Below are 27,910 nucleotides of genomic sequence, written 5' to 3'. Positions count from 1 at the left end.
AGCCTTCTCTTTATCATTCTCTTTATTTAACATTACTTCTTGCACCTCAGGTACTTCTTCCTGAATTAAATCTTTAGGAAGTTCTTTCGGTAAGGATCTGTAGTAACCATTCATTATTTAGTCTGTCTGAAAATATGTATAATTAATTAATTAATTAATTTTTTAAAAAGATTTAATTTATTCATGAGAGAGACAGAGACAGAGGCAGAGACATAGGCAGAGGGAGAAGCAGGCTATGCAGGGAGCCTGATGTGGGACTTGATCCTGGATCCTGGGATCAGGCCTTGAGCTGAAGGCAGATGCTCAACTGCTGAGCCACCCAAGCATCCCTGAAAATATTTTTATGTTGCTCCCATTCTTAGAAGATACTTTTGCTGGATATAGAATGGTAGATTGGTATTACTTTCTCTTGACACATGAAGTTACTGTTTTCTGTCATTATTTTTGTTGATTAGTTAGCTGTTGATCTAATTATTAATTATTTTTAGATAATTAGTTCTTTCTGTTGGGATGTTTTTAAGATATTCTCTTTATCTTATGTGTTCTGTAAGTGAACTGTAATATGTTCACAATGTATTCTAACTTATCTTGCTCGGTATTCCTCGAATTGAATATTAGTATCTCATAAGTCCTGGAAAGTTTTTAGCCATTGAATTACTTATCCCCAACCTCTCTTTCTAGAACTCTGATTGGACATATATTGAGTCTTATTCTGTCCTGCCTTTCACATTTTCAATCTTTTGTTTCTTTAAATTGAATTATGTACTTAAAAAAAAAATCCACTATCTAGTTCAATACTTGTTTTTCCAGCTGTGTCTTACCTGTTATTAAGCTTTTCCATTTAAAACATTATGATTTCCATTTCTAGAAGTGCTGTCTAGTTCATTTTCACATCTGGCCAATTTTGATTCTCCTCTTGTTTTTTAAATTATATTTGATATCGTTTCTTTGTTCTTTTATTTTATTGATCATATGTATTTTATATGCTGTAGGTAATCATCACATGACGTGTGGCATTTTTATAGATTTTATTCTTTTTTGTTTCTCTAAATTCTTTCTCGTGGCTTATTTTCTTTCATGTTCAGTGATTTCTGATTTTAAATTTGTGTTTCTTAGAGCTTGATCTGTTAGAACTCTAGGAGTTCTGAGTTTAAAGTGTATTTTTTTTTCACAGGGATGTATATCTGCTTCTGCTAAGCATTTATATTTGCCTTGGTACTACAAAACCACAGTCACTTCCTTCTACATTTTTGGCTTAGGATTGAAGGGTTGGGGGAGGACAGAGATTGTGTAATTTTGGCCCCAAGTCCATGTGAGGGGAGAACTGTGGTAAGATTTAATGTTATTTTTGCTACTCTGCTCCACTTATAACTAAGATCAAAATAGCCATTTTTAATTTCTCCCTCTGTCCAACACATTTAATATTTATTTATTTAAAAATGTTTATTAATTTTTTTTTACTGAGGATGTTTTCTTTTGGAGTTTGAAAAAAATTTTTTTTGAAGTAATCTCTATGGCCAACATGGGGCTGGAATTTCTCTACCTATTGAGCCAGCAAGGTGCCCCTGAGAGTTTTAGGTTTTTTTCAGGGGTCCTTGATCTATCTTCTCAGCTTTCATGGGTTTCTTTGTCTCCTTCCTGCCTTCCACTTCCACATTGAGTAGCTGGCTAAAGGCCAAGCATTAGTCTGCCAGGATTGGCAGATTCCTTGGAACAGTTTCCTGTTCCAGTGTTAAAACCCTGGGTTCATAGTTTTTGTCCCCTGTTCCCTTCCCAGGCTCTGAGGAATTCTGTTATTTTTCCTTTTCATCCCTGTATTTAAAACATTATTCAGTTTTTCAGAATATTTAAGGTGTGCTATCCCAGGAGGAGTTTTTCTAACATAAAATCATTTTAAGTATGGAAGGAAATCAAATTAGTAATCAGAAATTTGGTTGAAAAACACAGTGAGAGTGAAAGAATTAAATTATTTCAAGGGATATTTTTCAGAGAATCAGAAAAAGGATTTTTGCTCCATATTGAGATTAATTTTTTAAGGAGCTGAATAAATTTCCACAGTTTATCTTTCCTTCTGAACAGTGCTATACATTTATGAATTATTATTTTAATTTCCATTTTTTAAAAAGATTTATTCATCCATTCTAGTGAGAGGGGAAGGACAAAGGGAGAGAAAGTCTCAAGTAGACTCTGCATGGAGTATGGAGCCCAGAACAGGGCTCTGTCTCACAACCCTGAGATCATGACCTGAGCCAAAACCAAGAGTCCAATGCTCAGCTGACTGTACCAACCAGGCACCCTTTTTTCCATTTTTATCAGTATCTATACATATCATGACAGAAAGTATAAGTCAAATATATTTGAATCATGGCTTCTTTGAAGGTAAATTTAGATCACATTGATCCTCAGTCTCCTTAATGATGCATTTATAAACCATTTTAGATTGAGTTAATTATACAATAGGATTTTGTTGATTAACTTTTTTTACATTATATATTATTTTATTATGTTATTTCCACTTTGAATCAAGATTAGAACCCCACAGTAGAGATCAGTTTTTTAATATAGGGGGACAGAATTCCTATAATGGCATTATTCAGTTTAACACACACATGCACACATACTGAGGGCCTGCTATACGTTTATTAAATTCTTGAGAGAAAAAGAAAAAAGTGAAAGAAACACATTTGTGTAACTCAGAAAGCTACTGCTTTGAAATTTTCCTTGATCCTCCTTTAGGCAGGAGCCAGTCTCTACCTGCATCACTCACAATTCTTCTGTTCCATGCTGTTTTTCTCCCCCTGTTTACCTTTTACCCTCAAAACAATTCTTTAATGTCACATTTTCAAGGTACTTTAGTAGGCATTGGGGATACAATAATGAAAAAAAGATATGAGATCTACATTTACACTAAACTTATAGATTGTTAAGAGAAATAGATGATCACATGACATAATGTAGTATAAGTGCTATGATGAGGAAAAAAATGTTGTGGGTTATATAGGAAAAGCACTTGGCCTAGGGGCCAGTGATATCTTCTTAAGTGAAATTATGTTCAAGTTGAGATTTGACATGTAGGTCAGTGGTTCTCAAAGTATACTCCTAGACCCTCAGTATCACCTGGCAATTTGTTAGAAATAGAAAAATCTTGGTTTTACCCCCAGGCTGCTGAATCAGAAACTGGGAGTAAGGCCCAGAAATCTGGCATTTGACAAGCTCTCTAAGGAATTCCAGTTCATGCTGAAGATTGAGAACTAGTGGATAGGTGATAGTGTGATAGAAGGCTAGGGTTGGATCCTACTGGGCAGAGGGACCAGCTTCAGAGATCCCTAGCCACTGAGACTAATGTGGAAAAGTTCAGTTTGCCTGAAGCATAGGATATAAGATCTGGAGGAGAGGTGAGGTGGACAGAAGAAAGTGTGGAGAGGAGAGCATGGAGATCATCTGGATTTTGTAAACCATATTAAATTGTTTAGATTTCACTTATCATAAAAGCTCTTTTTATGCATCTATTATTTCCCCAAATAGAATATAAATATGCAAGGGTCAGCATCGTATTTCCATGTCTCAGAATACCCTTCAACTATCGTTGGCATATAATTGGCATCTGATAAATGCATGCAGTATATGAATTGACTGAAATCATTGGATACTCACAAAAGCCTTGTGAGTAAAACTGCCTATATCACACCTGAGAACACCCGAGGCTAAGAGCAGGTGAGTGACTTACCAACATAACAAGGTCAAATGACTGTTCAGAAGTAGAGGTGTTTTACAAATCCAAGCATTTGGATTTTGTTCTTAGGATCCCTTCTTTATTCCATAGTACCTTTCTGTCAGGGAGTGCTGAGATTACAGAGAATATGTACATAAAATCACAATTTTTTTGACTTGTAAGCATTCCTAATGCAACTGTGCTTCTTTCTCTTTTTTCTTTTCTTCTTTTTTTTTTCCAGACAGAAAAGGGGAGTGCACTTCATGAAGCAGCTTTATTTGGAAAGGTGGATGTTGTGAGAGTTCTGTTAGAAACAGGTAACTACCGTGATTCTCCATGGAATTTATTCTGCCAAATACAATTTCTATTTCAGGACTAGATAAAGGGAAATGGCACAGTTTTTTTTTCCATAATCACCCTTACCTTTTACCTTTAGTTCATATTGCAAATGTGTATCCATATCATGTAGAATTGAGCCTCAATGTTTAGGTAAAATGAATATAAATATACACCTTCTTTTACTCCATAGATGTCAGTAAAAAACTCTTAGAAATTACAATTGTATATATTTAAACCATATTGAAATGTATTAGAGAAACTACCAGAAGGAAAAGGAATTCTCTGCTTGTACAAAAGGGAGGAACTGATCCTTATGAAGTTATGACAATTGCCTGGTTTATGAAAGAACATAGTATTTCCCTAGGCTTATTGGGAACTATGGTAAACAGAAATTAGAGTTCTGTATCCTTAAGGTAAATTCGCCTTGTTGCTTCATCAACTGAGTAGCTATTATTTGTAAGCTGCAGTGATTTAAAGGGATTTTTTTTTTTAGAAGGAATGCTTTGAAGGAACAACAGAGTAGGTTTGTCTTCATATGTATATTCTGAATGAAATGAAATAAAATTGGAAATGAGATTGGATTTTTTTAGGATAAAAAAGCATGGGTACAATTTTATACTTGGAAACAATTGATTTGAGTCTTTGGTGTTATGGACTACATTTAGTGTATTTGTTTTCCACCCTGAAAAAATGAAAAACATTGGCTATTGCATTTTGATTATAGTTCTAGAAAGTTAAAGTCTCAAGTACATTTTTTTTTACATTGAACAGTGATATAATAAATGTCTTATAGGCAACAAATTACAATTTTGCTTGTCACACATTTCTATACAAATTTAAGCAAAGCTTAATTATCTTATTATACAATGAACTAATGCCGGATTATGAAAGCTGGCTTTGTTTACAGTTAGATGTTTGGAAAATTTATAAACTTTTTTGGGGCAGTGAAAACTACTACATTCCTTAGTACAATAAGTATTTTTAGAATTAAAATAATTACAAAAGTATTTTAGTTACAAACTTCAAGAAGTGTGCTCAGCAGGTAGATGGTTGTTATTTACACTGAATATAATCTTGCATAAATATGAGATATTTGACTTTGTAGCTGGACAAATACTATTTGGACAACAGTTCAAAATAATCATCCTTCAACTTTTGTGAATACTCAGATATTTTAAGACTGTCATTATGTTATGCATGATACGTTATTATTTTAAAAATTTTTAACATATTTTACAGAATATATCTATATCACAGAACCATTATTATATCTTAGGAATTCACATTCTAAATTAATAAATAATATTTTTCAGCTTGACAGCATATCTATTAACTAGCTATAATCCAAACTAGCCTTAATTATAAAAAAACAATCTTAATGATTGGGTCAGTGCCCTTGAAGACTTCATTCATTGTCAAGAATGTTCCTAATCTTTGGTAGCAGGAGACCCCCATCTTCTTTCTTACAAAAATCGTGTGTGTGTGTGTGTGTCTAGGACTTAATTTTTTTACACAACTATTTTCATTGCTTGGTCTGTGTATGTTTAATATTAGAGTAGTTACATCTTGACAGTATCTTCTGATGACACTTCTGTGGTTGTACATTTAGTGGATTTTTCTTTTTCTTTCAGGAATTGATGCCAACATAAAGGATAGCTTAGGTAGAACTGTCTTAGACATTCTGAAGGAACATCCGTCTCAGAAATCTCTCCAGATTGCAACACTCTTACAAGGTAAACAATATTGAATGATGGATGAGCTTGTCTTAAAGTTAAGATTAGATTAAATCTACTGTAGTTTTCTCTTGAGTTTTGAGTCAGTGTTTACTTGTAAGTAAACTTACTGTTTACGTTTTTTTCTGGTAGACTTTTAAACTAAATAATAATAATTTTTTTAAAGATTTTATTTAAAAAAAAAAATAAAAAATAAAGATTTTATTTATTTATTCATGAGAGACACACACACACACACAGAGATACATAGATATAGGCAGAGGGAGAAGCAGGCTCCATGCAGGGAGCCCGACGCGGGACTCGATCCCGGGTCTCCAGGATCACACTCCGGGCCGCAGGTGGCACCAAACTGCTGCGCCACCGGGGCTGCCCAATAATAATAATTTTTAATGTTTTATTTCTGTTTTCAGCTAATGAGTATTTTTATGAAAAGCAAAAGTGGTTTTTCAATCACTTGATAGTAGTCTTTTAAATCCATATAGTAAAAATGTAGTTAGGAACTTGATGGTAATAAGGCTATATAAAGTGTTAATGGTCTTACATTTGGATAATGCTTTAAGAGTTTTCAGGGATTTTCTGTTATTTTGTCTGATTTCTATAACTTTGTGAGGTAGGTAAGTCTGATATCATTATTTGCCTTTTTTTTGCACATGAGGGAAACTGAAGCTCTGAGACACTGACTTGCTCAAACTCATATCCTGTTTGGGGTAGTAGACCTGGTACATAAATGCTGGGTTAACAACAAGAATTATACTTAGCTAGAATAATACAGATTATTTCTTCCTTAATCTAGTAGTATAAGATAATTCAGTCTTGCCAGCCTTTGTTTTTGGTAAAGGTCACCTAAGGTCTACTGAATGTTTGAGAACCACCTAGGTTCATTTGCAGGATTATATACTTCCCTGTTTGATCTAAAAATTTTAATGAAAATTTAGATTTAAATACTCTCCCATTTTGCTTCATGATTAGGCCTGACATATAGTATGTTTCCCTTAAAAACCCAGACATTGATTCTCTCCTTTCCAGTTAGCTTCTACACTGTTCAGCAATGATTATCCCCTAATTATTGCAGATTGGCAGCAAGTGTAATAGGGAAGGGAGACAGGATGGTTTTCCTGGATATTAGTTGGGAAACTGAAGGACAACTCTGTTCTGCAGGAGATACACGAATTAAAACCAAGTCAGGCAGGTGATGCAGAGATACAAGAGTTAATAGAAGCCAAAGAGGGGTAAAAAGAATAGATGAGCTACAGGAGGTCATTCATGCTGTCTTCTCTCTTTATTTTCAAAACCTCTTAGGGAAGGGAAGGTCAGTCCCCTACAATTTTCTTGTTAAAAAGGAAGTTAATTACAAGTCAAGTGCATATAGAGATAAATCAGATAATACAAGAGTGGCTCTACATATTCAAATTAAAATCAAGTGGAATGAAAGCTAATAAAAAAGAATGGTATACAACATTTTTGTCTTTTCCATTTAGGCACTTTATATTTCATATTGAACTTTTGTCTCTAACTCAACTTTAAAAAAACAGAGGCTTGTGAATAATACGTCTTTTGGGAAAAGCAAAATAAATGTCATCCGCTAAAAAGAAGACATGACATGACGTAATTACAGACATTTACTGTATTGATTTAACTTAGATGAAATTGTTATTAGCTAGGAGTTAACTGTTCTCTTAAATGGTCAAGGTTCATTAGGTATGTCAATTTGTATTGAACATACAGGACATCTTTGAATTTTTAAAATTGTTGGCAGATTTTAGAATGTGAATGTATTATCTGTATGCTTTTGCATTCCTGGGTCACAAATCAGTGGTGCATTTTAAGTTTAATGAAAAAGTTTGTTATTTCGCTAAAACCAATTTAGAGTAGATAAAATTGCTATTTGTGTCTCGGAGGAAGAATTCACTTTACATAAGTACTACACTGGGTCAAAATTTTAAGGATAGACTTCCATAGGTTGCTTTCTTTGCCTAGTAGAATGGCCCTTAGAAACCGTTTGGATGGTATAAAGACACTGTTGGTTGGCATGAAGACCACAAACTTTCTTAACTAGATTTTAAGAAAAAAGATTCCTTCTGAATAAAGACATGTAAGAAAAAAAAATCCCTGTGGGGAGAAATCAATTGATTTAATTCTTTAGATGGAGACTACAAACTAGCCACTGTAGATGGAATACTTTTGCCAGATAGCAGACATATTTTGTTTAGATTACATATTTTAGGCCTGCACTGTATTTCCACAAAAATTTAATTAGCTTTCAACATAGAAAAATCTGGAATTTCAGATAAGACCTTAGAATTTCGGTTTCTCAAAAAGAACAGAAAAAAAAAAAAGAACAGGCTTTAATTTTACTTTACTATTGAACTTTCGGTGAGTCACCTACTCTCTAGTTAATCATGCTCCACATGCTTTCTGTGTTCTCTGTGTTCAGATGCCGTTTTCCTTATGCTTAAGAGAAAAGTGAGATATTTTATTGTCCCATGTCTATCTGGTTGTGCCACTTATTAGCTGTATGAATATGGTCAATTAAAAATCCTTCTCCTTGAGTTGTCATCTTTAAAAGTGAAATTGTCATAGTGCCCATGTCATAGTTTTGTGAGGCTCAAGCGAGTTAACTTATTTTAAATACTTAGAATACTGCTGGTTGCATAGTAAGCTACATTTAAGTTTTTTAACTGCTGTTACTATTATTATATCTTCCTCAAAATTGAAAAAATGAGAGATAGGCTGAGTGTAGAACACTACCTCAAAAATAATGAGAAAGAACATTATTTCTTTGTGGAAATAAACTTTAATATGTAATTATGCTTATCTTATAAGAATAAATACCATTATAACATAAATTTCATTCATTTATGTTACCTGACTAGTTGTTGTATCCATCTGAATTCGGTATTCCTGTTTAGGTATCAAGTCTATTCAAAGCATCTTTCAGAGGTTTTTAAATCTTCAGGTAGAATATATTTAAGGAAACTAAGGATGTTACTATGTTTTTAACACATGAATTTATTTTTAAGGAAAGAATGTGACCAGTTTAGTTTTCACAAAGAGGGTTTATGTGTCTCTTAGGTTCCTAAGTATCTTTTATGTTTTAATTAGAAAGATTTAAATTAATAATTCATGATGAAGGTCTTTCAGTTTGTTTGTTTGTTTCTTTTTTTTTTTTTTTTTTTTGAAGTTCTTTTAAATACTTAGGATATATTTAGGAGAAAAAATAGATGAAAAACTGGTCACCAGAAATAAAACCTGAAGTTTAGTTATTGATTCTAAAGTAAGTGAATTTGACTATGTAATTTCAAAAACTTGTGTACACAGAATATTTAGAAGGTGTGGGAAGATCAGCAGCCCTTGAAGAGCATGTACAAGAAGATACAACACAAGAAATACATATTTCATCTCCTGTTGAGTCTCCTTCCCAAAAGACTAAGAGTAAGTAGCTAATTATAAACCCTTGAAATAGTACTAGATATTTATGTACAGATTTGTCCTAAATGTACAAAAAGGCTAACACTTATAAAAATTTCAAATCTAATAAATTATATCTTATACTCTCTATATTTTTTAAATATTTATTTATTTATTTATTAATGAGAGACACAGAGAGAGAGAGAGAGAGAGAGGCAGAGACACAGGCAAAGGGAGAAGCAGGCTCCTTGCAGGGAGCCCAATGTGGGACTCAATCCTGGATCCTGGGATCACAACTTCGGCCAAAGGCAGGTGCCCAACCGCTGAGCCACACAGGCGTCCCTATACTCTATATTTTATCTGTTTATTCAGTCAGCATTTTTTTTTTTTTTAAAGAAGAATATGGTGGAGGAGGGACATATGGAAAGGGAACGGGAGTCTTAAGCAGTGAAGAGCTCAGCACGGGGGCTTGACACTCATCACGGGGTTTGATCTCACAACCCTGAAACTATGATTTGAGCCGAAATCAAGAGTCGGAAACTTAATGGACTGAGCCACCCAGGCACCCATTCAGTCAGCATTTACTGAGCACTTCTGTTTGTCAGACCCTACTCTTGGTCCTGACATTGTAGTCAGCAAAATTAGAAATTTCTGCTGTCATGAAGTTTACATGGAGTGGATATTTTATGGTAGATTGTTCCCTAAAATTAATTAATTAATTAATTAGAGAGAGTGAGAGTGCACCTGAGTTGGGGGACGGGCAGAAGGAGAGAGAGAATCTCAAGCCAGCTCCCTGCAGAATGCAGAGCGGGGCTGATCCCACAACCTTGCGATCATGACCTGAGCCGAAATCAAGAGTTGGGTGCTTAACTGACTGAGCTACCCAGGTGCCCCTTGCTAAGATGTGTTAATGCAGAATGAAAATATTGATATCTGGATTATAACTACTGGAGTTTTATTTATTCTCAGGAGAAATTGTACATGTAAGGTACTTTTCGGAGAATGATTAGAGAAATGCATATTTGCATGCAGCCTACAAAATATTCACATTTTGATAGATGCATATTATTTATCTGTTCCTTCTGTGTTTTTCCTTTATGTCACATTGCACAATTCTAATTTATTAATTATGTAATTATTTGTCTAAATACATTCTATTTCTTCTTATTGAATCTAAGAAGTAGGCTCCCAATACCATTTAAAATTTGTTAATGAGTTATTGAATGAATTGTGTTTCTGTGAACTATAATGCCAGTGAAAGATTGTTGAAGATGAAATGTTCTAATGAATAAAACCTTGGGAATTATTCATTCCACATGCTTTTATGTACTATACATGTGTAAACCTTCAATCCTATTTCTATTTTGAATCAGAGTAATAATGGGCAAAATTGGGATTTCTCCTTGTCTTTTATAAGTTTTTGCACTAATTATAGTTTAGTATCTTGTTTTCGATGGAGTATTTTCCGACTTACTAAATCTTATTTGTCATAATATGAGTTCTATCACCATACTAGTTATATTTTTATTAGTTAATAGGAAGTTTAGGCAATAGCCCTTCTTGAAACTTTGAAAAAAATTGCTATCTTCTTACAGGTGAAACTGTGACTGGAGAATTATCAAAACTCTTGGATGAAATAAAACTCTGTCAAGAAAAGGATTATTCTTTTGAAGATTTGTGCCACACAATATCAGACCACTACTTAGATAATTTGAGCAAGATTTCAGAGGAAGAACTTGGGAAAAATGGAAGCCAGAGTGTAGTAAGTAAGGGGGGAAGGAAGACAGTACGTCTGTCTTTGCCAATTCATTGTGTATCTGAGAGGCATGGTATTTGTGCATTATCCTATCATCTGATTCTGCCAGTGTCAAATGTCAGATTCCCAATTGCTCTTCTTCTGATGTTTATTGCTGTTTTATTCTCACTGCATGTGTAGGGGAAAGAATGCCTTGATAAATCATTTATAGTTTGTGATGAATCTCACTACTGCTAACTTGCCTAACAAATGAAATCATAGTGTCTTTGATTATGTTCTTTTAGTTTTACTGGGTGTGATGATACTGGTTTCCAATGAAAAAAAATCTTCCTTTTGTCTTTGTTTCCCGCTTTCTCTATGAACTGAGTCTGCCCCATCTTGAAGAAAGATGGAGCTGGGCTGTGTGTGTATGTTTCTCGATCACTCTGTATGTCACGGTAGGGGAGAGACATTGTGGAAAGTTTGACTCTGTATTTTTATAATCTTAAACTAATCCCTCATGCAACCTACAAGCTCAGAGTCTAAATCATGAATTAGAGATTCTTGCTCATTTAGATTTTATATTAACACTATAGCAAAAAAAGACCAAAACACCCTGTAGAGAACCACTCGATTTAAAATTAAGATTTGTGTATCTGTTTTGAGTCATGTAGAGGTAGGATTTTTAGGGTATACTGGTATCAAAGGAAATGCAGTATTATGACACGAAATCTTTACTCACTTTTAGAACTTAATTTGTTATAGAAATATTATGCTTTCTTCAAAAGCTAATAAGAGTGGATTGTGTTAAGTGTGTCATAATTATTTATGAAAACTAAAAAAAATTGCCAAGTAGAGTGACTATTAGGAGAATGTTTACTTCATTTAGTTACTTAATGTGTAGCTTGTTTCCCAGGATAGTACTTGTTAGTCTAGCTCCATGGCTAGTCTTACTCCCTACACTCTCTGTTCTTGGTTTTTGTTTTTTGGGTTTTTTTGTTTTGTTTTGTTTTTTGCTACATTGTCTTTTTTAAAGCATCATATTATTGGCTCCAATAAAAGCTCTTTATGAATAATTATGATTAATTATATATATACATGTATATGTAAATACATATAAGTTTAACCAAATGAAATTTTTTATTAATGAAATATTTACTGTAGTGACTTTAACATCAGGATAAAACTTCCCGTTTAAAAGTCTTAAACAGTTATATGTCATCTCTAAATGACAAACCAGTTGTATTTCAACATTTCCTTGAAGGTTGGTTACAAATTAAAACATTTATCCTGCATAAATAATACACGGTGTTTATAGGTTTTTAGGTCTGTCCCTAAAGATTTCTCTAAACTGACTGCTTCTGGTTCTCTACTTGTAGCAAACCCATAGAATTTCTGAAAGCCCTAATTTGTAGTATGTACCGTAGTAAACAAATTTTAAGCTAACATCCCAAATTCATGTATTCATAAATTACATATATCTACTACTATTCTAAGAATATATGAGGTAAATTAGAAAGATAAAGAATAAGTGTAAATGGAAGCTCTTTTTTTTTTTCTTTTACTCAGTAGGTATCTTGTATACCCTGGGGTCTGAACCCTTTACTTTGAGACCATGCTTACATGCTTATATATTTCAAGTAGTGACATCTGAGGTTTTTGGAATTATGAGGGTGACATAATTTGGGGGAATGAAGGCTAAGTGTTTTTTTTTTAAGTCAAAACTGTATAGAGAAATTAGGGCTCATAAATTGAACTGAAATTCTTAAAATTCAAGCTTATCCTTTCACACAATCACTCTTTGTTCCTGTGACAAAGCTTATATTGTGTTCCTTGAAAGTATTGTCATATTAAATAATAAAGGTTACATGAGGCAGAAAAGCAGAGGGTACTTATGAGTAAGGGCAAGTAGTTCAATTTATCTGAAATAATAGAGTTTATAAAGGGAAAGATGGGGAATAAAATTAGAAGAATAGGTTGAGGTCAGACCATGGGTGATTTTGAATGTCAGGATAAGAGTTTTAAATTTATTTTTTAGAAAATGAGAAAAATCTAAAAGATTTTGAGCAGATAAAAGACATCCCTGGAAGTACCCTTTTGGAAGGTTAATAGATCTGATAGAAACTTGTCATTAAATGTTTAAAAAGTAATCCAGTTATTTTGACCCTTTTCTATAGACTATGTTTTATTTGGGTTCAGTTGCTTATATTTCTGTTCATCAAAAATATTTCTTCAGAGTTTTGTTATGAATTGTATTCTCAAATTATACAAAAATTTAATTAACAATTTAATTAAGTAATTATAGATCACATTTGCTAGTATGTTGTAGATTATAAGATTTATAATAGCAGTAATCAAACATGGTTCCTGACTTGCAGGAGTTCAAAATTCGTATTCAAAGAAGGCTTCAGTCGCAGTGTACAGATAAGACTAACATGTGAAACAACAGATAAATAAGGGCTGACATTTATTAGATGCTTACTGTTCAAATGCCTTATGATTTAAGCCAGTTAATCCTCACAGTAATCCTAACTGGATTTATAGACTTGGGAAATGACTCAGCTGGCAAGTAGCAGACCTAGGATTCAAACTCAGAGCCAATGTCTTTAATTCCCAGCCACATTTCTCATAATAAATTATCTAGTGGCCAAAGGAATTTTTTAAAAAGGGAGAGATTAGCAAAGATTTACTGGTATTCATTGAAGTCTTCATGGAGGTAGGGAGAGACCAATCTCAGAGCTCTGGAGGGAGAGGAGATATACCTTGTATTTGTTTTGAAATGAATGAGTGAATGGGAAAGGATTCCAGCTCGCAGAAGCATTATGTGCAGAAGCACAGAGGTGAGACATAGCATATAATTTGAGAATAATGGTTTATCATGAAAGTTGATTTTGGAAAGTAGTGGGAAACAGATTTGGGTAAGTAACAATAATACTTAACATTTACTGAGTACTTTATTTATATTAATTGATTAAATTTTCATAATAACCCTGAGGTAGGCGGTATTATCCTCCCATCTTACAAATGAGAAAATGGAGGCATAGAGTAGTTTTATGATTTTCCTACGTTTATACAGTTAATTGCCAGAGCCAGGATCTGAAGGCAGGCAGTCTGGGGCTGATGCCGTATCCATTACCACTCAGATGTTTTGTTAAGGGTAGATAATTAGATTTGAGAAGCTAATCAGAAGTTTATTACTGACGGTGAGGAGAGTAAATTCTTGAGTAAGGGAGTTCTATCCTGATGGTGACATCCTGGGAAGATAAAAATGGTAACTATCGTCAGATGTTCTGGGAAGAAACATAGTGATTCTCAGCAGTGGTTATATGTTAGACATATCTGGAGAGGCTTCAGAAAATCCTGATACCTTCAGGTAACATGTTCTGACCAACTAGACCAACTAAATCAGAATTGTTTTGGGTAGCTCTGAGCCTTGTTCTTTCAGAAAGCTAATGTGCACACTGTTGGTCTAGAGGCCTCAAAATCCGCCAGGGCCTTACAGAGGTAATTCAGACCTGAGATGCCGAGTCACAACTTGAGGTCTTGATAATACCACAAAATTATAGAATTATAGAGCTAGAATAAATCTCATCATGGGTCTTCCAGTATCCAGTCTAATTCTCCCACTGCTGTATAAGAGAAGCTAAAAAAAATCTTTTGGGTTAGAGACATTTTCAGTTTATCATCAAAGAAAATTCCCAGTGTAGTCCTAAATTAAAATTATTTCTATATTACATTGGAATATTACATGTGGAATAATATATTTGCTTGTTTGCATTATTGGCTGTAGGATGGACATTTGGATTCAGTTAAAGTTTAATTTTAGGTGATAATGAAATACCCACTTTGTTCATTATAATATGACAAATAATTCCAAAAGTAATTTAGAAGAAATAAAAATGTGAGGAAAATATACTTTTGTAGCATTTGAACTATTATTATTATTATTTATATAAATGTATTTTACATATTAGTGATGTGCCTTGAATTTTAGGGGTATTTTAACAATTCTTAGTTCAGTTCAGCTTTCATTGCCAATTTTTTTCTTCCAATAGAGGGCACTCTAATTCAGTAATTTAAAATACAAAATCAGCTGTCTTATGTAAGAACTTCTACTTTTGAATCAGAGGTTTCTGATTTTATTAAAATATTAATTAGCCTTAGGTAGTAGTTTGAACAATTTTACTAATATAAGTGAATTAAAAATTAAATTCTTATTATGATTGAATGTATTCAATTGGATGTTTTACATTTAATGTGAAGGCTAGCTCCAGTTAAAATTACATTTTCCCTTGCATAAATTTTAATTCAAAAGTCAGTCTGTTTTAAGTGCTTTTATAATATGCATATGGAGCCATTTTCTAAGTTGAATTAGGACATTATATAATCTAGAATGTAAATTTTGAAGAAATATAAATATCTTTACATACTTTAGCAACCCATGAAATTTAGAATTTTGAAAGAATATAAAATAATCTGAAAAAAATGTTCTTTTCTCTTGTTTTCTCAGGTCATATATTCAGTTTCTTTACCCATGTGTATAAACAATGTGCAAACTCTTAAATGTGAATACCTATATGACAGAGAAATTTGATTATTAGAGCAGACTTCAGAATCTAGGTTTCAGGAAAACCTTTTTTCTTTTTTTTAATGTTTAAAATAGAAAAAGCATTATTGTTTCATTAGATTATATCTCTAAGAAATAAATAGGAAGCTTCAGGGATGAATACATTATATTTTTTTTTCCCTAAGGGAAACCTGGATATAAATGGCATGTAAAGACTTCTTGTTTGAAAGAGGTTGTGTTGCCAAGTTTTGTGCAATTTCAAATCAAGCGGTATACTTCTTTTCTGTTATTTTACTTTCTTTCCCAATGCAAAATCTTTAATGACATGTAAACCTTCTGAAGTATGATATATTTCCTTTAATATATCAAGATTTTAGGATTCAGTGTCTCAGTTTTTATACCAAGCGTCTATAACCTGCTTAAGAACACTGTTGGGGAGACTGTACTGGAGACTCTCCATAAGAAAAGATAGTTAATTTGATGCCAGAATCCATGAAGTCTTAAAGGTCAGTAGAATCAAATTAGGTTGCCTAGAATACAAATGGCGTTTCTAAAATAATGTTTACTTTCAAAAATATAATCTCTAGAGCTTACCATCAGGAATGTACAACTTCAGAATTCTGAGAGACTCCGATGACTGTGTCATCCAATTCCTATCAGATTCACAGCACTTTGGGAAATGAATTTTCTGAAACATAAAATAGGGGGTTCTTCTTTCAGGATTATAAGTGATTCTTTAGCACATAATGAGTTTTTTTTAATGGTGGAGCTGAATCTTAAACAGTGGTAACAGTTACCTTATTGAGAATATAGTATTCAGAATATTTCTAACCTAAATAATTCATGTCTTATATAGTTGAACAAAGTTTTTGGCAGTGGTGACTCAAGGCTGCTGTGTACTAAGTCTGGGATTGAATTGTCCTAACAGATTTTCCAGGATCTTAAGAGAAGATATAGATCTTGTTGACCTAAGTTAATATTTTGAAACTAATAGCATTAACTATTCTTATGTACCATATGTACCTACAAAGAAAAATCCAGAATCAGAATGGTGAGGTTTTTGTCCCTCCACTCATCCCAGGAAGAACTTGTAACTGAAGTGAATGTAGGAAGATCCTTGAGATATCCTTGCCCTCTGGAATGGTGGAGGTGAGGTATAGGGGGTGGAGGTCATTCTTCTGAACTTCCAATGCAATTGCTTTTCCCTTTCATGACACATCTCTTTGTTCTGCTTTGTCTTTTAGGTGTACATATTTTTATATTATTTCTTGCAGGCTTCTTATGGTTAAATCTATATTTGATTGATCTCCGTAATGACATCCTGCCTAGCACAATACCTTGCAATGTAGTCTCTCAGTGAAAGTTTATTCAATGATAAATGTATGAAAAGGCAAACATTGCATAATGGCATACATATAAAACAATGTTGTGAATCAACCACTTTTATTGAAAGCATGTTTAATTATTTGGAGATGAATTAGAGAGTCCAAGGACAGGTTTTTTCTGTTTTGCCACTTATTAGCAGGGAGACCATTGGAAGTGCTAGAAGTTTCCAAAGACTTAGTTTCTTCCAGTTAAATAAAAGGGGGGGGGGGGAGTGTTAATATGGCCTTCTGTCAGTGATAGAAAAAAAGAGCTACTCTTTTGTTCTGCTGAAGACATGCCATTTTGATTTTTACATTTCATAGATTTTGTCCCAACTTTGTCCAAACTTCCAATAACTACTCAATATCAACCCAAAAGAGACTTCTCTAGTGAAGTGCTATATGTTTTATTCTTGGATTTGTGTTAATCAATATTTGCCATGAAAAAAAAAAACCCTAGTCATCTATCATAATCAGGTCTGCAGATATGAAGGAGGAATAGCAAACATGGCATATAATTGAACGTACGTGAAAAATTACCTCAGTAAACATTCTTGCTTCAAAGTAAAAATAGAATTCAGTGGGAGTTACAATAAAATAAAATCCTATATTTAGATTCATAAAATTTTAGGAGTTTAAGTATAAGATTGGAGAGATTTAATTGAGGAAGAGGTACATTAAAAAAGTTTCTGGGATATTTAAATGACCACAACTACAGGGTGAATCAACAGTGAGAAGTGGCTGCTAAAAACCAGTGAGCACTTGACAAGCACTGATCTCTGCAAATAGTTGTAATACAAGAAGCTAGCATTTATATTGTACTAAGTTTTAACTATATACTAGATACTGTGGTAAGCATGTTAAGATAATTATCTTTTTTATTCCTCACAATAATGCCATGGGGTAGATTTTATTATCCTCAATGTGGAAATCAAGACCAAAATAACTTGTCCAGGCTTATACAGCTACCAAACGTTAAAACTGGGATCTAAATTTGGGTTTGATGTCTTCCAAGGTCATGATCCTAACCTACTGGATAGTCCATGGTAGTCGTATTATTAATGGTTCTTAGTTACAGCCATTCTGTCTGTCATTAATATCTTCCAGACTGACCTACCCTCACCTTTTCATCATTTTTGCCATTCTGCAGGTTCAGACTCTCATTACTTCTTACTGAGTTATTTTAAGAGTTTTTCATTCTGTCCACCTGCTTCTAGTGTCTCCTCATCATTTGCTCCAGTTTTTTCTTAATACTACTGCCAGATCAGTATGCTTTAAGTTCAGTTCTGGTCATGTCAGTCTCATTCTCAAAGTTAGGCCTGGTCCTCACTGTAAAAATTAAATGTAGACTTTTAACTTGGGCACTCAGGGCTCTGTCTTCCAGCATCATTATATATTTCCAGCTTTCTCTCATTAATGTCTTAGATAAATAGGATGCTTTGGTAAAATGGGTTGCCCTCAAGCATGTCTGTCTTCCCTTATCTCTGCCCATGTTCACAATGTTTATTCATGCATAGTTCTTTTCTCTGTCTTCTACATATTGAAAACCATTCTTTATAAAATCTTTTATTAAAAATATTACAGGGGATCCCTGGGTGGCTCAGCGGTTTAGCGCCTGCCTTCGGCCCAGGGCGCAATCCTGGAGTCCCGGGATCGAGTCCCGCATCGGGCTTCCTGCATGGAGCCTGCTTCTCCCTCTGCCTGTGTCTCTGCCTCTCTCTCTCTCTGTACTCTCATGAATAAATGAATAAAATCTTTAAAAAAAATATTACAAGACCTTTTTTGATCCTTCTATTAAAAGCCAACTTATTCGGATTGGCTATCATTACATTTTATTTACAAGTGTGTTATGTAAATTTTGTAGTCAGCCTTGTATTATTTATGCATGAATCTTTGGCTTTGCTTAGAAACCTCTCAGTGACTGGAGAAATACGTTTCTCTCTGTGAGGAATTTAGCATAGTTCTTCACTCACATGCTTAATAAAACATTTGTTGAATTGATAGGATAGGCCATAGATATCAGAAAATCTGTTTGATAACTGATTATAGGTACAGACTTATGGATAAATTTCTAGATGGAGTCTTTCTAATCTCAGGAGAGTTTACTGTTGGTTGATGTTTCAAATAATGAATGCCTCACCATTTATTTTGAAGATGACATGAAATAACTGGTCAAACTATATTATAAACTTCCTCATAACATAAAAATACCAACATCTTATGCCAAGTTATGCCTTTCTTATGTAGCAATGTCTCTTTGACTGACAATAAGGATATCTTACAGTATAAATATCATGTTTGGCTCCAGATAACATATGTAATGGAAAATCTACTATAAGAATATAGGAACATACATCTCATTTATTTTAATTTTCAAATTCTTCAATATTCCATGATAAAGATTTAGAAAATTCATCCCTGTTATTCTTTCTTTGTAAGTTGAGATAGGCTATTTTGAAGCAGTTTTTTCCCATTATTCATAAGGAAAAATAGGCTTAAGCAAACACTCTTGGTTTTTTTTCCTCATTATTAATGATTTTTAATGATTACAACATGCTCAACTAATGCATGGTATTATTACGTGCATGTGCATAAGATGTGTTTAACACCAAATACCTCTCAATATTATGAACATTCTGTTAAAGTATCCCAAGTTAGTATACTCCCTTTCTAAAGAATTATGAACTTTGTATATTTGAAATTTATGAAGCTTATAAAGTTCATCATTTTATCTACTTTGCAGCTACAACATGTCAGTTTTTATTTTGAAACTTTCATTTTCTCTGATCCCTCTCTAATCTCCAACTTGAATTTAATCTTTGTCATAGAAGGACTTAGCTATTATGATTTCCCTGAGAATCCATACTTTATACTCAGGAGCTAATTGTAATATTTTCTTGAAAGTTTAATAATAATTTGACTTTGTTATAACCTTATTTTTGGGATAATGGTGATGTTAACTTTTGACAACTTTGGCCACAAGTTATGGTTACCTCAATCATTTATCATATAATTCACCTAATTTGTAATTCTATTTCAAGGTATACTTGATTCGTTTTTGGAGTGAAGGCCTGGGACAACCTGCCATTGAAAAAGAATCCCATTTTACTTGCCATAAGAAATCAGTCTGGAGCCTGCGCTTAAAGAGATATGTCAGCGGTGATAATCACTTATCTCTGTGTTCAGGGAAATGTTTTTTACTTTGAAGAGCAAAGTAATTCTAATGGAATAGTGGACTAGCGACCTAGAAAAAAATTTTATCATTAGACCATTTGAAACAGGACTACTGAGTATTGGAATTCATTCTAACATTTTGTGAGACTATTTGAGACATGACTACTGAAAATATGAAATTCATTCAACTTCTAACAGCTAAAGAATTAAAATTCTCCATTCTGTATTCAAAGTCAATAAAGTAGGAGAAAGAGAAACTGTGTTCTCAGGCCTAGATTTTAAAAATTGTCTCATGTTATTTTTACTTTCCTTTTCCAGAATTTTTATTTCAACCATCTATACTTTTTATTTGATTTTTTTATTCATTATTTTTATATTTTTAAAGATTTGTTTATTTATTTTGAGAGAGAGAGAAAGAGAGCAAATGCAGGGGGCAGGGCAGAGGGAGAGAGAGTCTTTCATGCAGACTTCTCACCAAGTGAGAAGCCTGACTGGGGTTCCACCCACAACCCATGAGATCATGACTTGAGCTGAAACCAAGAGTTAGAGGCTTAACCGCCTGAGCCACCCAGGTATCCAAAGCATCTATGTTTTTTAAAGCTCAAATGTTTCATTTGCTTACAGTTTCACAACAGTTCTATTTATTCAGTAGCCTCCAGTCTATGCTATCAAATAACTAACAATGAGAAACAAAGTCTTAATTTGGAGAAAGAATGAGGTAGTCAAGAAGATGAATTTGACAGGAAATGAAAAACTCTAAAATGAACAAAGATAATGAACCCAGTGAGATGTGTATCAGTAAAGTAGACATTGCTTGCCCCCAAAATAAATGAGACAACGCTGTTGTGTTATATCCTTTCCTATAATCATCCTCTGTGTTGCTGAAATAAATCTGTTCTTAAAGGCTTGTAGAATATTCCCTCGGAGCCCTTAATCCTACTCTCGCTGAGTTTAGTGCCAGTTTCCTAAACATTGAAAGTATCTTTATTGTCACAGTTACAATTATCATCCTCCCTAGTTTACTGAGACCCTGCATTAAAGAATTATACTAATTTATTGAATAATGTCTATTTGTAACTTGGAGCGGCACTGCAGTGTAGAGAACAAGAGTTTTCAACTCAAACAGACTTGTATTTGAATCTAAATTCTATTTCGTAGGTCAATATTACCCTGAACTTTATATTTGTCACCTTATTAGTAATGATTCTATAGTCTTTCTCACCTCAACCTACTGAATCAGAATGTCTTGAAATGGATTATTATTAATATTTTTAAAAGATTTTTATCTATTTAGAGAGCAGGGGGAAGGACAGAGGGAGAGAAAAGAGAGAAAGAGAGATCTCAAGCTGACTCCATGCTGAGCATGGAGCCCAGTGTGAGGCTCAGTCTCACAACCCTGAAATCATGACCTGAGCTGAAATCAAAGTTGAACGCTTTGCTGACTGAGCCACCCTGGTGTCCCTGGAAGTGGATTATTTTTTTAATAAACTCTAGGTGATCTTATATTCAATAGTTTGTGCATACTGCACTAGAATATTTTTTAAATGTTGATTTCTAAGATAATCAACTGTCTACACCTGTTTTCTTGCCCTCCAGATCTGTGGGTCTCATATTACAATGATCTGATGCTAATTTGCCTTTGCCTTCTTTTTTTTTTTGCCTTTTTCTGCTTCTGAGTACAAATCTCATTGGTCACCAGAGCAAAATAACTCACCTTGTTTCTTCTGCTTCTATGAAAAATGAGATTGGAAGTTTGATAGAGATTATGTGATGACTATAGATGACTTTGTTGGAATGTTTGACAATATTAGTTCTTCTAATCCATGAACATAGAGTATCTTTCAGTTGGTTTGTGTCTTCTTTTTTCCATCAAAGTTTTGAAGTGTTCAGTGTCTAGATCCTTCCCTTCCTCATCTAAACTTATTCCTAAGTATTTTATTGTTTTTGATGCTATTGTGAGTAGGATGATTTCCTTTATTTCTTTTTCAAATGTTTTGTTGTTTGTATATAGAAATGCAACTAATTTTTGTCTGTTGGTTTTGTGTCCTGCAATTTTACTGAATTTGTTGATTAGTTCTAGTTTTTTCGTAGAGTCTTTAGGGTTTTCTATATATAAAATCATATCATATGCAAGCAGACAATTTTTCTTTTTCCTTTTCTGATTTGGATACCTTTTATTTATTTTTCTTGTCTCATTCCTCTGGCTAGGACTCCCAGTACCAAGTTTAATAGGAGTGGTGAAGGTGGGCATCTTTGTCTTATTCCTTATCTTAGAAAAAAAACTTTCAGTCTTTTACCATTGAGTAATCATAGTTAGTTGTGGGCTTGTCATATATGGCCTTTATTATGTTGAAGTATGTTCTTTCTATACCCAAGTTGTTGAGTGTTTTTATCATGAAAGGGTAGTTTGTCAGATGCTTTTTCTAATTCTATTAAGATGATCATATGATTTTTATTTTATATTCTATATAAGTTAGCTTTTAATTAATTATTTTATACTTTAAATTAAATGGCAATGTTATTAAAATACCACATAAAGTATAAGTAGTATTTAAAAGATTATATTATTATCTTTCTCTTACTCTCATTTTCAGTTCTTCAAACTTATAGACTACATTCATTGTTGCTCACTTATTCCTTATAATTCTGTCTTCTCCCTCACAACCTGAAGCAATACCTGCTTCTCCCTACCCTCTTCATTTAACTAAAATTCTGTAAGAATTAAATTGTAAACCCAGGAACAGTGTTTTATTTTTTTATTGCCTATCCAAGTGCCTGTTATCATTTCTGGCATATAAGTGCTCAGTAAGTGGTGGTGGGTTTTTTTTGTCATTCAACTACTTTTTTAAAAAATTAGGTATTACTAGTGTCTTACTTCTCACTTATTCTATTATATCTAACAAGAACTTATTTATCCCTGCATAGCTATGACTTCCAAGGTTCTGCATTACATAAATTAAGATGAGGTTATTTCACTAACATAACCTTAAAATATTATGTTGGCTCATTAGCATCCTTCATGAGAGTTAAGCTAAGAGCTAGAGAAAGCCTCAGTTAGATGATATTCTCAGAGATTGTGTATTATAATACTTATTAATATCTTTATACTAGTGCTATCCACCTTCTGATAGAATATATAACTAACACACCATACAGGACAAAAGTGTGAGTGTGGATGCCTGTGTGTGTGAAGAGGAGGAAGGAGAAAAGAAGGGAGAAGGGAAGAGGAGAAAGAGATCACAGTATCATCAGTAGGCACTTTTGTTTTTGCCCTTTGATTTATGAATTACTTAATTTTATCTTGTCCTTTGGAGCAAGTGGCATTTTATGGTTTTGAGAATCTAACCATAAACACTGAAGAATCTGATCTTTTCTAAAAATAGTAATGTCACAGTCCAAAGCATAAAAATTGTGCACTCATAGATCACATATGAAAGGATACACTTCAAATTTTTTTTGTCTATAACCCAATTTTACGAGATGCTTTGATTGTTCATAAGCCTGGAGACCTATTTACTTAACCAAGATATTTTGACTCATGCTTAGCAATGAGATAGAGTAACTGGGAGTGGGGTGTGGTTGTATACATATAGTGGCTAGAGGAGGAGAGATAAACTATACTCTGAAGGAAGAGAAGGATCCAGTCACATAAACACCAAGGGAAAAAAAATTGGAATAGAAATACTTTTTCCTGAGGTAAAAAAGAGCTTAGTATGTTCAAGTACCAGAAAAGAAGCCATTCGTGTAGATTGGAATACAGTGAACTGGGTAGAGAAGAAAATGAAGTTCGAAATCCAGATTAGACAGGGTCTTGTAGATCATGGAAAATGGTTTGATTTTTTTTTAATCAAAAAATTTGGAGGAGGGGCAGGATGGCGGAAGCGTAGGGTCCCCAAATCACCTGTCCCCACCGAATTACCAAAATAACCTTCAAATCATCCTGAAAATCTACGAATTCGGCCTGAGATTTAAAGAGAGAACAGCTGGAATGCTACAGTGAGAAGAGTTCGCGCTTCTGTCAAGGTAGGAAGACGGGAAAAAAGAAATAAAGACACAAAAGGCCTCCAAGGGGGAGGGGCCCCGCGAGGAGCCGGGCTGAGGCCGGGGCGAGTGTCCCCAGGACAGGAGAGCCCCGTCCCGGAGAAGTAGGAGCTGCACCGACCTTCCCGGGCGGAAAGGGGCCCGCAGGGAGTTAGAGCAGGACCCAGGAGGGCGGGGATGCCCTCCGGCCCCCTGGGACACTAACAGACACCTGCGCCCCGGGAGAGTGCGCCGAGCTCCCTAAGGGCTGCAGCGCGCACGGCGGGACCCGGAGCAGCTCGGAGGGTCTCGGGCAGAGAAAGAGGCTCCGTGCGGAGGGGCCTGCGCGGCCGGGAGCAGCTCAGAGGGGCTCGGGCGGCGGCTCCCCGGAGGCAGCTGCGTGTCCTGGGAGCAGCTCGGTGGGGCTCAGGGGGCTGCACGGCCGGGTGCGCGAATCCAACAGCACAAGCCCGGGAGCACTGGGTTCCGGGACACAGCCCAAGATCCCGCCTCCCCCCGGGTCAGGCAGAGGCCAGGAGGGCCCAGGACCACAAGGACGCTCCTGCCCCGAGCTGAGCAGATCAGCGGCCCCGCCCCGGAGCCCCCAGGCCCTGCAGACGGAGAGCTCCGGAGTTCCTGCGGGAGCTGACTCCAGGGCTCCAGAGCTGGGCCCGCCACTGCGGTTGTTCCTCCTGGGGCCTCACGGGGTAAACAACCCCCACTGAGCCCTGCACCAGGCCGGGGGCAGAGCAGCTCCCCCAAGTGCTAACACCTGAAAATCAGCACAGCAGGCCCCTCCCCCAGAAGACCAGCTAGACGGACAAATTCCAGGGGAAGTCAAGGGACTTAAAATATACAGAATCAGAAGATACTCCCCCGTGTTTGTTTGTTTGTTTGTTTGTTTTTGATTTTTGATTTCTTTGCTTCCCCCACCCCTTTTTTTCCCCTTTCTTTTTCTTTCTCTTTTTCTTCTTTTTTTCTTCCTTTTTTTTTCTTCTTCTCTTTACTTCTTTCTCTCCTCTCTTTTACTCCTTTTCCCAATACAACTTGTTTTTGGCCACTCTGCACTAAGCAAAATGACTAGAAGGAAAACCTCACCTCAAAAGAAAGAATCAGAAACAGTCCTCTTTCCCACAGAGTTACAAAATCTGGATTACAATTCAATGTCAGAAAGCCAATTCAGAATCACTATTATACAGCTACTGGGGGCTCTAGAAAAAAGCATAAAGGACTCGAGACTTCATGACTGCAGAATTTAGAGCTAATCAGGCAGAAATTAAAAATCAATTGAATGAGATGCAATCCAAACTAGAAGTCCTAATGACGAGGGTTAACGAGGTGGAAGAACGAGTGAGTGACATAGAAGACAAGTTGATGGCAAAGAGGGAAACTGAGGAAAAAAGAGACAAACAATTAAAAGACCATGAGGATAGATTAAGGTAAATAAACGACAGCCTGAGGAAGAAAAACCTATGTTTAATTGGGGTTCCCGAGGGCGCCGAAAGGGACAGAGGGCCAGAATATGTATTTGAACAAATCATAGCTGAAAACTTTCCTAATCTGGGAAGGGAAACAGGCATTCAGATCCAGGAAATAGAGAGATCCCCCCCCTAAAATCAATAAAAACCATTCCACACCTCGACATGTAATAGTGAAGCTTGCAAATTCCAAAGATAAAGAGAAGATCCTTAAAGCAGCGAGACAAGAAATCCCTGACTTTTATGGGGAGGAGTATTAGGGTAACAGCAGACCTCTCCACAGAGACCTGGCAGGCCAGAAAGGGCTGGCAGGATATATTCAGGGTCCTAAATGAGAAGAACATGCAGGCAAGAATACTTTATCCAGCAAGGCTCTCATTCACAATGGAAGGAGAGATAAAAAGCTTCCAAGACAGGCAGGAACTGAAAGAATATGTGACCTCCAAACCAGCTCTGCAAGAAATTTTAAGGGGGACTCTTGAAATTCCCCTTTAAGAAGAAGTTCAGTGGAACAATCCACAAAAACAAGGACTGAATAGATATCATGATGACACTAAACTCATATCTTTCAATAGTAACTCTGAACGTGAACGGGCTTAATGACCCCATCAAAAGGCACAGGGTGTCAGACTGGATAAAAAAGCAGGACCCATCTATTTGCTGTCTACAAGAGGCTCATTTTATACAGAAGGACACCTACAGCCTGAAAATAAAAGGTTGGAGAACCATTTACCATTCAAATGGTCCTCAAAAGAAAGCAGGGATAGCCATCCTTATATCAGATAAACTAAAATTTACCCCGAAGACTGTAGTGAGAGATGAAGAGGGACACTATCTCATACTTAAAGGATCTATCCAACAAGAGGACTTAACAATCCTCAATATATGTGCCCCAAATGTGGGAGCTGCCAAATATATAAATCAATTAATAACCAAAGTGAAGAAATACTTAGATAATAATACACTTATACTTAGTGACTTCAATCTAGCTCTTTCTATACTAGATAGGTCTTCTAAGCACAACATCTCCAAAGAAACAAGAGCTTTAAATGCTACGTTGGACCAGATAGATTTCACAGATATCTACAGAACTTTACATCCAAACTCAACTGAATACACATTCTTCTCAATGCACATGGAACTTTCTTTAGAATAGACCACATACTGGGTCACAAATCAGGTCTGAACCGATACCAAAAGATTGGGATCGTCCCCTGCATATTCTCAGACCATAATGCCTTGAAATTAGAACTAAATCACAACAAGAAGTTTGGAAGGACCTCAAACACATGGAGGTTAAGGACCATCCTACTAAAAGATGAAAGGGTCAACCAGGAAATTAAGGAAGAATTAAAAAGATTCATTGAAACTAATGAGAATGAAGATACAACCATTCAAAATCTTTGGGATGCAGCAAAAGCAGTTCTAAGGGGGAAATACATCGCAATACAAGCGCAATACAAGCATCCATTCAAAAACTGGAAAGAACTCAAATACAAAAGCTAACCTTACACATAAAGGAGCTAGAGAAAAAACAGCAAATAGATCCTACACCCAGCAGAAGAAGAGAGTTAATAAAGATTCGAGCAGAACTCAACGAAATCAAGACCAGAAGAACTGTGGAACAGATCAACAGAACCAGGAGTTGATTCTGTGAAAGAATTAATAAGATAGATAAACCATTAGCCAGCCTTATTAAAAAGAAGAGAGAGAAGACTCAAATTAATAAGATCATGAATGAGAAAGGAGAGATCACTACCAACACCAAGGAAATACGAACGATTTTAAAAACATATTATGAACAGCTATATGCCAATAAATTAGGCAATCTAGAAGAAATGGACGCATTCATGGAAAGCCACAAACTACCAAAACTGGAACAGGAAGAAATAGAAAACCTGAACAGGCCAATAACCAGGGAGGAAATTGAAGCAGTCATCAAAAACCTCCCAAGACACAAAAGTCCAAGGGCCAGATGGCTTCCCAGGGGAATTCTATCAAACGTTTAAAGAAGAAACCATACCTATTCTCCTAAAGCTGTTTGGAAAGATAGAAAGAGATGGATTATTTCCAAATTCGTCTATGAGGCCAGCGTCACCTTAATTCCAAAACCAGACAAAGATCCCACCAAAAAGGAGAATTACAGACCAATATCCCTGATGAACATGGATGCAAAAATTCTCAACAAGATACTAGCCAATCGGATCCAACAATACATTAAGAAAATTATTCACCATGACCAAGTAGGATTTATCCCCGGGACACAAGGCTGGTTCAACACCCGTAAAACAATCAATGTGATTCATCATATCAGCAAGAGAAAAACCGAGAACCATATGATCCTCTCAATAGATGCAGAGAAAGCATTTGACAAAATACA

General features: G+C 35.1%; 1 protein-coding gene across 14 annotated transcripts in view; it reads left to right on the top strand.

Moving 5' to 3' along the window:
* Positions 1 to 27,910, top strand: part of ANKS1B (ankyrin repeat and sterile alpha motif domain containing 1B) — a 1,050,493-nt gene that overhangs the window by 188,706 nt on the left and 833,877 nt on the right. For all 14 annotated transcript variants that reach the window (XR_013350846.1, XM_077845971.1, XM_077845965.1 and 11 more), the window contains exons 5-8: positions 3,954 to 4,029; positions 5,683 to 5,784; positions 9,103 to 9,216; positions 10,788 to 10,954. Coding sequence is in view for 13 of the 14 variants with exons in the window: in XM_077845971.1 (XP_077702097.1) it covers positions 3,954 to 4,029; positions 5,683 to 5,784; positions 9,103 to 9,216; positions 10,788 to 10,954 (459 nt within the window). In the remaining variant the exon portion in view is untranslated. The remainder of the gene's footprint in view (positions 1 to 3,953; positions 4,030 to 5,682; positions 5,785 to 9,102; positions 9,217 to 10,787; positions 10,955 to 27,910) is intronic.

Source organism: Canis aureus, chromosome 13, assembly GCF_053574225.1.
Source record: "Canis aureus isolate CA01 chromosome 13, VMU_Caureus_v.1.0, whole genome shotgun sequence".
Lineage (NCBI taxonomy): Eukaryota > Metazoa > Chordata > Mammalia > Carnivora > Canidae > Canis > Canis aureus.
Note: the sequence above shows the minus strand (reverse complement) of the source record. Positions and strands in the feature narration are given on the sequence as shown.